The 13200-nt window shown below is 40.9% G+C and overlaps 1 protein-coding gene across 11 annotated transcripts in view; it reads left to right on the forward strand.

The window, feature by feature from the left end:
• The window catches only part of LOC124169661 (prominin-like protein), a 164293-nt gene that overhangs the window by 96859 nt on the left and 54234 nt on the right, over positions 1-13200 (forward strand). The window contains exon 1 of one of the 11 annotated variants that reach the window (XM_046548356.1): positions 6880-7039. The exons of the other annotated variants lie outside the window; for them this stretch is intronic. Coding sequence (XP_046404312.1) covers positions 6895-7039 — 145 coding nt within the window. The 5' untranslated portion in view covers positions 6880-6894. Of the gene's footprint in view, positions 1-6879; positions 7040-13200 lie in introns of those variants that run through there. 11 annotated transcript variants of the gene reach the window in all.

Genomic DNA, 13200 nt, shown 5'->3' on the forward strand with positions numbered 1-13200 from the left:
CTGACTACGCTCAAGTAATGAAACCTTGCACCTAATTGCTCGATAAATAACACAGCTACCTCTAATTGTGTTGGAATAACAATGCACGTTTCTTAGTTCTCTTTAGTTTCTGTTTCTTAGAGGCATTCCCCTAATTCACAAGGCCATACAAGCAATCAACCGTTAAATTATTCATATAGTGGTACGACCTTTACGAAGCATTAGTGGTAGGGTCTGTGGTAAGAGAAAATTATTGTTGACATTATATCTCCCGGACGTACTTCCAGTTTAAGCGAGTTATTTTATTTTTATTTTTGGGATATTATGTTATTGGTTTGTGCTTCCTTTGCCTCCTGTTTTTCGTTATTCATTTGAAATCAAGTTGCCAATATTTGCTTGCGTAATTTTTTCCCCATCATTTCCCCAATTTCCTTTGACTACACGAAATCTTTTTGTTTAGCGTTGGATATTTTGAAATATTACCCAAGCTCTAGCAGGAGCCTTTTTTTTTTCAAAATTTGTGTTAATTCCATTTAAGCGTTACAGAAATTATGAAGTTATTTTTAATTATTAGTGCTACTGCAAAATATTTCAATAAGCGTTACAAAGTGTATATTTTGTTCACAACGACAGTCAATTGAAAATTGTATTACTTTCGTGTTTAAAAATGTCGGTGTCCTCTATATGTATGGTTATTTATTTTAAGACATTTTTGTTTTGGATACTAAAAAGTTAAAATATAGCGAATTGATATTATTCTCTTCGCGAATGGTACTACGCAAGCTTTGACGATAGCGTTTCTCTGATGAATAGCAGTTGGGAAGTTCTAGGAATGACTAATTGGATTTCTTCATTGATAACATTTTCATTTGTTAATATTTTTCTGTTAAAATTTTTTCGAGAAATCTAAGGGAAGTTAAGACATGACTCTCAGAATTTCATATTTTCAGCTAGACTTTTCATACTGTATTAGAACCTTTTATAATGACATTTTACTCGAAAGCGACTTCGTGTTTTGAATTTCCCCAAATGAGTGAAAGTTCTTCTTGTTTTGTTTCACCTCCCATTTCCCTAATTTTCGTGTTCATGTTGAAATGATGACGCTTCGCTATTTCCAAAATACGTCGGTGACCTGTTTCCGTGGAGGGCCTTTTATGCCGCGCGAAATTGGTCCACCATTTTTTTAGAAACTGTTTCGGGAAAAATTGAATCGTTCGTCAAGCCGCGAGGGCACTAACAATGGCCGTGTCGCCACAGCAGCGGCTGCGGAAGCACGCGTTTCACTTCGTCGGCGCAAATCCCATCCATATCTCTATGGAAGGAGAGGCAGGGACATGGCGATGGGTCAGAAACAAGAGTCCAATCTACGGTAGAACATTCCGCGACTGGTGTTTTGAAACTAGGATTCATCTAGCCCATTGGTACCCCCAGGTCTTGGGATGAAAAATTCAGGGGCTGGTATGTATACTTTGATGAGACCATTCACATTTCGAATTGTATGCGAGCATATGAGACCTGAAAAAAGAATTTTTTAATCCGAGGAATGAATAAAATGCTCAAATAGTGAGCTTCGTTAAAAATTGGTGGAGGTGGAACAGAATATTATTTCAAGGTTGTTGACGGAACTGTTTGAAACTCGGAATCAGCATTCTGGACTTCTATCGCTATAAATATTTGTTTGTCCCTATATGTATGGACGAAGGAACTGGAACGTAGCGAATGGTAAAAAACAAGAGGCTAATCAATGCCGTCCCATGCCTCCCAGATGTTTTGCGTTCGAGAAACTGGTATGTATTCATTTAATTTTCGGAGGGATACTAGACTGAAAAAATGGTAAATTTCGAATAGAACACACCCTGAATACACTGTCAGCATATGAGGCTCTGAACTTTAGGGTTTAATCCGAGAAATAAATAAAATATCGAGGAAAACATTGAGATTTGTGAAAATTTCTGCGGACGAACCGAAGTGAGTTTCTCGGCTTTTACGGGGACTAGTAGGTGAACCAGGATCTCTATCTTTATTTGTCCAAACCATACTTCTGTTTGAATGACCAAGTGAGTACTCCTCGTTAATCATTTGACAAATAAATTTATTCTCGTCTTTTATGTGAATTTCTTAAGCGGAAACGTGGCATTATCATATATAAATTAGGCTATGTAAGTTCTCTTCTTCTTTACCAGCTTATCATTTTACTCCATCACGTAATCTATTGAAGTGTTCATCATGATTCATTAATTCCACACAGCTTAAAACTGCGACTCTGTCAAGGATCGTTTAAAACGAAGTCCAAGCAGATTGACAGGTATCCTCAAGTATTTCTAAAAAAAGTGGTCGTAAAAAGTTAAATTTGAAGATTTCGCAAATGTAACATCAATTGAGTTGACCCAGGATCCGTTTGAAGATTGATGAAAGTTGGATTTTCGAAACTTATTTTCTGTTTTGTGTGCTTTTTTAGGTTTTCGCTAATGAGTAAAGTAATTGCTTGCTTCTCTCTGCTGGATAATATCATTAGTCTCTTTTAATGGGAGGGCTGTACCTTTGTCCTCCCCAAGGACACGTCGACTTCCATCCCTTCTCCAATCTCATCTTCCCTATTTGCCGAGTGTCTGACACTTCCTCCTCCGCCACAAAGGAACTTGTAAGTTTTGACGTCGGAGAGAGTGCCGTTGCTGCTCATAGGGAAGTCCCCGAAATAGCTTTCTTCCTTCCTCGTGTCAGGTGCTTGACCGCCACGTCCGAGTGAGCCGAAGGTCAAACCCACAGAGGAAAAATAAAAGTGGCTCTGCTGTAGCCGAAATTAGGCCCACGTTAAAATGTTTGAGCATAGAGATGACATAGGTATCCTTCCAATTCTTAAAGACGGTCGCCAGAGTGAACTGCAACTTCTTACGTCACCGATAACCCGGACGCATTTTCTTACGATCTTGAGATTCGAATTTTTCGAATTTCAAATCGAGGACTCCAATGTATTCGGAAATTTTGTATTTCCTGATGGAATTACTATTACGGTGACGTTAGAAGAGGCAGTTTTCTTTGGCGACGCTTAGTGCCTCTACGTAATGCATGCTTTAAAGTTGAAAAATGTCACTTGATGAGAAAACGGATGTAATGGAGGAACATGGGAAATATTGGCAAATTTAAGCCTGAAAATGGAGACCATCTAATTTCCAATACTTTTTCTTCCACCCGAGTGCTAATTTTAGTGGGACTAAAATTGACACTTTAGATTTAAAACAACTAATCGCTGGAATTCGAACAATTATCCAGTAAGCTGTGTCCTTTGTCATGGACTGGTGGAGAAAAGATTTATAAGATTAAGTTAGTGCAGGGAATAGCATCAGAATCTTGGTGGCGCATTTAGAAGCCAAAACTCGCCCTCTCCTATCCTAACTCTGAAGTCAAGCCTGGCCGCGTCCGAGGTTAGAATAGGTTGAAAAGGAAGGCGGTGCGGGAGATGGGAGGGACCTGCGATGGGCCTCCGAAGCCATTCACCTTAGCTTCCTGCGCCCAATTACACACACATCCTATGCCTCCCCTCTCTCTCATCAGCACCTGTACCTTTCCTCTTCCGCCGCACCTACCGCCTTTTTCCACGCCATCCGCAGTTCTTTTTTTTTAGCGGGACCGCCTGACACCCCCTGCCGGAAGTCATTTGCGCTGTCGCTTTAGTGGAAGCGATATCTTTTGATGCGGCATATTCATGGTCGTACTTTGTGGCTTTAACCTTCCGAGAACCTCGCTCGTTGGCGCTGTCATTCCAGCGCGCTCTGCGGAATTGCCGAAGCCCTCACCCATTGAGTCCTAAACCCATTAAGCGATTCTCGCGCGCCCATAATTCAGTTGCCTCCCTATGTCGTCACGGTTCGACTAGTTCTCATCAACACAAGTCCCAATAAACTAGTGGTAATTACGCCTAGAAGTGTTATTGATAGCGTGGGGAATAAATGAAATAGTCATGAACACTGCTTGTTTGATTGAATGTGGAGTTCTGCCATCCCATCAATCCTGATTTTGTTAAATTATTTTAGGTAATCCCTTTTTTTCCCTAGCCATTCTCCTATTTTATACGATGCACTAATATGAAAAAACTCTTGGGTGAGGCGAGTTAGGTAGGCATATCCTAATTTTTTATTATCTTGGTGTATCATGTCTTCTTATTATCATGGTATGCTATGGATTCAAGTAACTTCCCAGGGTAACCTCGTTGAATAATATTTCTTTACAAGAAGTAATTATATTCTTTTGGGCAATACGTCCTCTAAACTCTTTATAACACAGGCAAAAACAACTTTGTTTTACATATTCTCTTTTACCATCTTAAATGCAGATTTCTGATTCGTATACGTATATCTTCCACAAGATCCCATATGGGCGTGTAGGAATTGAGAGTTTCGCTGTAGTAACTGCTGGGATTAATTTCTCGGCGCCTGTGGAGACGGTATGTATTATATTGTATCCTATAGGTGTGTTTATTATTGACATCATTCAGTACAGATATGCAAAATTTCAGCTGGCATTTATATATTTTTTTGAGCAGCTGTAATGGTTCGTTGAAGAAATTCGACCACTTATGTACCGTTATTGCGGTCTTATTTCCATTTTTGCCCTAAAAAATGTCCCGAAATTGTCTCGCAGCCAATCGTTAAATTTGCGGTCGGCAGCTCGGAGCAATATCCGTCGCCAAGACGCCACATTTCACGCAAAAAATGAATTCTCAAAGAACAAGTTCACTAGGTCGCGAGACAGTTACGAGCAGTGAATCGGGAAATCCTTTTTCTTGTTCTGTCCAGATACGATAATTTTTTTCTCTCGCTCATCTTTCGCATTTCACGTAAAGCAGCCATGACTGGCACAGGTCGTGTGTGCAGCGGTTTTCGCTCTATTGCCTCTTGCGAATATGTCTGGATATTTAGTTTAACTCTGTAGATTGTTGTGTGGTGGCGTCTTATTACCGGGTGGTTATCGAAGTCGAATGTTTTAGTTAAAGAATAGTTACGTGATTCAGTCACAGTTTCTGTTGTTCTTATTTCCTGCTTAATGGTATCGATGTTGGCATGTTGTAGAATACTTGCATAGTCCACTTAGAAGTTACCTAAAAAATAAGTCCGTTTTGTTCAGGAGAACTCTTATGAGTGCCAGATATTAAGTATGTCCATTTCAATATCATTATGTTCGAGCTGCTGACCGTATATAAAGATTGGAAAACAGGGATGTCGTAAATTTTTTTTATTAGAACCCACTGTGGTGCATCAAAAAGTCTCATCTTCGATGTAATTTTTCATAGTTTATGTGGATAATCTATTATCATACATAAGTACAGACCCCTTATTCCGCTGCAACCATCCGAACCTTGAACAAACTCGCAATTCCGTTGAATTAGATGAAAAATACTTCCTACCTCTTATTTATGGACATGTATTTATCAACTTGCCCTGTATTTATGACCGTAAGAATAGTTGTTTTCAAGTACCAGTAAGACAATCGAACATGTAAAAGTGGTATTAAAATGGTAAACAATGTTATTAGAGTAGTTTAAAAGGTCTCTTTGATAAAAATTATCTGAATACCGAGGGAGCAAGTGTAATCTCCTGTGTTCCAGCCATTGAAACTTGTTTCCATTCCTCGTGGCTGGTGGCGGTGATGCCTTTACAGTTATCACCCTGGGGGCCAATTAACACTCTGACTAAAGGGAGCTCGGATTTCGGCCACCAGGCAATCAGCCGCGTCGTCGCGCGCAACCCGCTCCTCGATTCGTCACTGCGCTGCGTCACGCACGGCCGACCATGATGCACAAGTACAGTTACTCGCCGACCTGTAGAATCCTCCACAACTTAAGGGGGAAAACCCGGTCAGGATGTATCGATGCATCTTTTGCGGAAGACAGTGCTTTAATTTCACGGTAACCTGAAGGATGGCAACAATTTTCTGTAGCATCACGCCTGCAATGTGACTAAGAATTAATTATACGTAGCTTGATTGCAACAATTTACCTACAAGTCATTGCGATGATTTTAGTATTCAATTTTTATTTACATTGTACGATAGTGGAAAGAAAATTTTTATTGACTTGTTCGGTACTTAAGTCTTGAGGTAGATATTTTTATGCACAACAACTATTCAAAGTGAAACTTTATTTTCGATGCGTACCGATAAAATTCATTAAATTGGAAAATATCATCAGTAGTCTTTATGAAATTCCCCAATGGCTGCCAATGACTGAAAGCATGCTTTAGGCTAAGGAGAAATTTTGGGCGATGGAATTATTTTTTTGGCAATCGGTCATACCTCATCAACAATTCTACTACTCATCTTATGAATATTTTTCTTGTATACCCGTGGAGGAAATAAACTTAAACTAGTAGGCTTGTCTATCCTGTGATGAAATGATCATTCTCTTGGTCGTGTGGCGGACAACATTCCTCAATTTAGAGAAATAATGAATATTGCGGCAGTAATAATGGTGACCCTGGATTGCCGTTTAAATCAGGCAATTTTCAACGAGTATGAAGTCCATTCTGAGTAGTGTTCCATGGAAGTTATCGTTCATCACTGTCGTATTGCTGTAGCAGTAGAAGAACATGCTACCGGATCGTCTGCTCTTTCCCATGATTCTCTCCGCTGCCCCTTTTGCATCACGTCCAGCCAGGGTGTGGAAGAGGCAAGCGCAAGTTACAACTTTTGAAACCGAAACCACGATGCGAACAGTATTCGTCACTTGCGACTGACGTGACACGAACGCAAAGGCGTCAGGAAAAGCCAGAAAAGCTCAGAAGTTACAGCGACATAAACAGAGCTTTAATTAGACCTTTAATAGGGTTTTCTCCTATTTTTTTCGAGGTTGTTTTTATTTACGTTGCTTAGTGACGATTTTTTGTGAATGTGTATTTACAAGTCTTTCCTGGGATATTCGAGATGAGAAAGTATTTATTAAATGCTGACTTTGTTGATTACTCTGAAGTAGATCATTCAAAATGCTTAATTCCGTGTAACGTTGTGAGTCAGTGGTGCTTCCGTGGAATTCTGAAGTATACTGGAGACCAAATCGTGGAGTCAGCAGGTATGTATTTTTCATTATGTAACGTATTTGAACGTTTTATGCACATAGCTAAATTTCCATTCAGTGCGAAAAAATAAGGTTACCAATTTCCCACGTCTCATTCATAGTGCCCTTTGTATAAGGCTAGGATTCTGATGACTGAAATGTTCAGCTTGTTAACAAAATGCCGATTTAAATTCTTCGAATTTGACTCGGGTCTTGCATTGACATAGTGGTGGTTGATTTATAAATTGCGAAATTTTCTTTCCTATTAGAGAACAATGCTTAGCCTTTTTTTCCAGTTAATTATGCAAATTGATTTATCCGCATGAATATATAAAGTCGGTTTTCTGCGGAACTACGAGGAGCAAACGGCTCGCGGAATTACCGCTTCGGCGAATGAGTACTCATCATTTTATCCGTTTTGAATTGAATTTCTCTTGTCGCGCCGATCCTTCCTTCTCATGTCCCCATTCTCTGGCATTTACTTAACCTTCGTTGGTTGAGATTTCTCTTTAATGGCACAGTTACAGAACTTAACTATATACCTATTGTAGCCGTATTCGATGACTAGCATGCACTCGAAAGGGAAGAAAAAACTGACTCTTTCTCTTCCTAATCTAATAAGTGATAAAACAAATAACGTGGCGAATAATTGATTCTACGCACCTGTGTCTCCCCCTTCTTGTGTTAGTCCCGTATTTTTTTAAAATTTAAATCTTGCATCGTAAATTCGGAAAATTATTTCGCCTGATCGGGATTCACAAAGGGTATCCTGGACCTGTGCAGATACAGCGACAACAAATGTACGAAACTGTAGAAGGAATAAGTTTGCGTAAAACTTGGATATCCATATTTGAATGTGGGACCGATAATATTGGAGTATTTTAACCTAATGATTCCACAGTTTGCCGAAACTTTATTCGATGGGATAATATGTTAAATTCTCAAGTGTCTATGCCTCTACTTTGATGTGGAAAGCGGGTAACCAATTTAACCCACCAAGCGGAGGAAGGATGTTCAAATCCGCATGCATATGATCACATGATTATTTTTATGGAATTTGCCTTACTTTGATGCATAAATCCTTGACACTTTTTTCGGTTTTCGGTCATCATTTGTAGTCTACAATCCGGAGATAGGTTAGACGTAGCCCTCCACTCCGCTCATCTAACAGCAACCCTTTCATGTTAACGTTTTCTCTTGTCTTTTACGTAATAGCGTACATATTATAACTCATTTGGATCCTTCTTTTGCCTTTCGTCTCGTCCGCTAGTCCTTCGGCGTGACTGTGAATACTAACAAGTTATAAGTTACAAGTTGTAAGTTATTGTCCGAATGCATCGCTTTTGTACTTGTAGCCACCGCACATTGCCCACGCGACCCACATTGTTCGGAGATGCAGTCCGTCCGCTCGATTTGCAAAGGCGTATGACGAAACCGGATAGTCGTCTCCTGCTTCCGTCACCGCTCTCTCGGGGAAGCAGTCCCACACCGTGCGTCGTCGTCCCAGTTTCGCCGCAGGGCATCCTGCTTCCTATAGACCTTCTTTCCCCGTCCGTCGGCGCATTTCCTTCCGCAGCCGATCCTCTTCAGTCATCCGGGCCTTTGGCACCTGTCATCGCCGCCTCTGGCCCCCTCAAGGCCGCCAACGAAATTCCTCCTCCTCAGATAACCTCATGCTTCTATTTCCACGCGTCGAGTGATCTAATTCATCGCCAGGTGCTGCTCTTTTTGCAGGGAGTTGCGAAATCGCATAAATATTTTCGTCCGTTTCGATATAATCGTCTCCACGCGGTTGTTTGTGAATTCATTTATCTGTTGACTGGTTTTCGTAAATTGTATCTCTTTATCGTCCGACGAGAAAGTTTCATCATTAAGCCCGTTGCATCAGTTTTTTAGCCACATTCCGCCGAATTTCAACGAGCATTTAGTAGTCCTAATAATCGTGGATAAGGCGTATGAGTAAGAGTTCCGCTTGTCATCATATTTGTTGAACGCTCTCTGTGATTCAAAATCGGAAGCCGTATTCTGACGTGACTGATCATAGAAATGAAAATGAGTTTGACGCTTCAACTTAGGCCAATATCTGCTGTTTTAATGTCATTGAAGTAACTTTCGTCATTTTCTCAGCTCGAAGATTTCGAATTCTCGCTGAATATTCCCTAGTCGTGAATTTACTGGAGTAAAGGATAAGGTTGAAGGTTATTTTTCATTGCTTTTTAGCTATTGTTATTTAGCATTTCATGTCGTCCATAATTCCGTTATTTTTTAACTCTTCGTCTGTGCATGGATATGATCCCTCTTTATTTTGCTACGTGTTTACCTGCTCTTCCCTTGGGCCCTTATCTTCTTCTTTTCTTCCTTTCTAAGGAACAGTTTTCTTTGCCAGATCCCAATCTGATTATATGAAGATTTACGGGTATGATTACTACAAGTTTCGTAAGAATGTGCCGTTTCACATATTTGTAGAATAAAAATACGTTAACGTTTTAAAATTTTCGTGATCAAAAATGCGTCAATTTTTATGCTGAATAAAATGAAAAAGAGTGTATATGCTTCGTTTATAACATCTCTAAATATTGTTGAGGCATGCAATATGGTCGGTGTCCAACGGTATCGGCCATCTCCTAAATTGAGATCAGCGAGATTATGGAAATTAAGAATATGTCATTGACCCTTTACCTCCAACGTGTAAGAAACTTTGGAAAAACTTATTTCTATTACATAATAGTATATACTTGTTATCGCAGCTTACAGGAAACCTTTGGCTGAGGAGGACGCTTTGGACGGAGTTGGAATAAGAAACAGTCTTGAGAATTGTGGGAGAGGCTTTTACGGCCTACTTCCACGCAGACGTATTATATAGTCTGTTCTTGGATAAAAAAATATCTGGAGCGAATTCTTCTCCTTCCGTTCCTCTCCATCGGATGGGGATTCTATTCCTCCTATGTTTTTTCTGCGAGTGTTTTGCCGAGGGCTTTATTTTTCAGAGTAAGTTTGTTTCACCGTTTTCTCGCGCGAAGGAGATGTGCCAACTGGCCAACTCCTCTGTGGCCTCTTCCCCTTCTTTCATATTCTCCGCCCCGCGAAGGATTGAAGGTGTTTTTGTTTGCTTTTCCGTTCCTAAGATAGGCCATGTGGTGGAGGGTTGAAAAACCGGGGCAGGAGTGAATGCATCCGCCTGTGCTTACGTAATCCCTTCGAGATTTTTTTTCTCGTAACGCTAAGCCATTGATTGAGGCTCTGTAAAACCTACGATAGCCTTGTGAACTTTGAAGAAAAAACTCCGTTTACACGAGATACCCCGTTGTACACGAGATGATCCTCTGGAATCTTGCCATCGAACTTCATTATTAGTTTTGGGACGGAAAGTCAGGCGCTGTTCAACTTGGAATTTTGAACAAACTTTCTTTATCATTATTCCCCGTTAGCACTTAACCGAGCGTGCTATTAGATTTTAACACGGACAAGTTTTGAGTTAAATTTGAGGTGCCTTTTCCATCCTTCGTTATTTTCAAGAGAAATTTTCATTTTGACCCTGTACTGAATGGACGTGGTTATTCTCGTTTTTGAGTTCTAGTTCCTCCTAGGGGATTTCAATTTGAGGATATAAAGCAGTTGGGGATTGGTCCTTGAAACACTTTTAAGGCAACCATGACTATGCTCAAAAGGATTATCTCATTGGCTTGCCCATTCCACCTCCGTCACTTTTTCCATGTTGGGCTTGCATATCGCGGCGTCATCTACAGCTCATGTCACTTTGAGCTATTTTCGCTTTGACTGAAGTAGGTACACCATTTCAGCGCTCGGTTAATGACACACTGTTCATGAGTTTGAAATTTCTCGGCTGTTAAATCCGTGGTGAGAAATGTTACGTGTTAACTTTCTAATTGGATAAAATGGTTGTTATATTCCATTTTTGGACAGGCATGAAGAGGAATGTCACTCATTTTGAAGGTACTGAAGATGAATGAAGAAGGGAAGAGTGTATTTATGCGGTAAATTCTTATTTTTTATTTATTTTCATACCACCGAAAACAGCTCGTGTTGGTCTTTACATCGGGGCTTTTCAACCATTTTAACAAATACACGTTCACGAATAACCATGCTCTGGATAACGGAAACCTACCCAGGCGGGACTCGAACCCGCGACTTCTTGTTTGGCAGGCGAAGACTTTACCCCGCCGCTACCGAGGCCGGCAATGTGATTACACATAATTATGTCTTAATTATCAAAAAAATACCATCTCGTTGCTGTTTAATGTACCGGGCTATTAATGTGCGAAACAGTACAAAGTTATTATCGCATTTTTGAAACGCTCACGGGTCGTATACTGCTATGGGGGAAGTGGCGAGAGTAAATCTTTGCCATTGCTCTGTAATTGGTGTTATTTGGCTCATTCTACTCGAAAGGGAGCGAAATGAATGTTGTTAGAGTGGTTGTGCATACAGTTGTGATCGCAGATAAGACAGGCTAATGAGTTTTCGCTGTAGTTCGTTGGGCAGCGTTAATTTGATAGCCATTTAGATCGCGTGAGTAACTAGTCGAGATTGAGGGAATAAAAGAAGTCGTTCAGTTTGGGCTTCGCTGGTTTATTTCACTCTCTGACGCGCCGCCGCCTCCCTTTCCGGTTGTCCCCACCAAGGTCAACGCGAGTCCGTCCGCTTCAGGGTCGAATTCGTCGTCGTCTCGCCTTAGCTCCCGAAATAATGTGACACGTTCGCGGATCAGGAATCCGCGTCCTCGGGAAGACGTCTGCCTGCTCATCCTCGTCCTTCCAAAATCGACGGTCTGTCCTCTTCCTTCCGTAGAGCGAAGCGCGTGCTGCATATCGACTCTCATCTTTGTGGATGAATTATCTTTTTCACTCGATAATTTCGAAGTGCCCATTTTGCTTTTAATTTTCTTTTGCACTTTGCAGTACTTTATATGTAAACTAATTATCAGTAGTATTACATCAGTAGTATCAGCAGTAGTACATTACATTTAGGTTTGGTTTTATAATGTCTGGTTAACGTTGACTATAAAAATTGCCGGCCTCAGTGGCAGCGGGGTAACGTCCTTGCCTGCCAAACAAGAGGTCTCGGATTCGATTCCCGGACTAATATGAGATAAGGGTTGTCAATAGATGCTGTGGCGTAAACTGATCTCATGAATCGGGCAAGATGTTTTGGCCTAGAATTTCTGGCGGCAAGGCGGGTGCTAGCCGTAGATGATTGAAGGATGAATCACGGAAAACTCTCCCCCAACCATTTGTGCGTGACTCGATCCCCTTCACGGTCCTTCCCCGAGCCACTCGCACCCTCTCCAGCACGTCCCCCGTGCACTTCTCGGATTTCCTCCTCCACCCTCTCCCTCCCCCCCCCTCCTACCACTTGGTGTGTCTCGATCACATTTCGCCCTCCTTCACTTTTCCCTCTGTCTCTGGGGCACACAGATCTTCGCAGCATCCTTGACTCTCTCCGTAGCATCCCAGATGTTCTGGCGTGAACGTCAATTTTTCGATAGGCAATTGTTTGAAATCTGTCGATACGCATTTGTGGAGATAATTGGGAAAATATACTTTTAAAAAGTTATTACGGTATCTTATCGTCGTATAATACATAAATTTACAAGTAAATAATGTCATAATAGTAGGCCAACCATTGGTGATGGTTCATCGGTTCATGAAGAATTTTAATGTGATGTAACCCATTGAATGGGAATAACGTTCGAGATTCTAGTTGAAAATGAAGTTCAAAAAGAATTTTATGAATCGCGAATCGTCTGCTTATCTTTTGGTGAAGAAATTGGACCATGATACTTCTTATCGTTTTTCATTCATAAATTTCGTGCTAGCCCGCGTGACATAATGCGTGTGCATTGTCGTAGCGCTCATGTATTCAGCATCGCATAACAAGATTTCTGCTGCTTACTTTTAACGAAATCTGCCGTGGGAATACTAGAATAGGGGGAACGTTATGCTTAAACCCTCGTTCACTCTAACTTCACTCGGCTTGTCATGACCCCTAATTTATGATCAATCAATTGGTTCCATTCGTGAGAGTCGAGCTTTGCTCAACTTATATAGCTATGGCAGCTGCTGTAAACTAGCAGCCGCTCTTCTCAACTCCAAAGACACGCCATGTTACGCCGCGTTAAGTTTGATGTGAACGGGGCTCGTGACGCCGAAATGAAA

Source organism: Ischnura elegans, chromosome 1 (assembly GCF_921293095.1).
Source record: "Ischnura elegans chromosome 1, ioIscEleg1.1, whole genome shotgun sequence".
Taxonomy (NCBI): domain Eukaryota; kingdom Metazoa; phylum Arthropoda; class Insecta; order Odonata; family Coenagrionidae; genus Ischnura; species Ischnura elegans.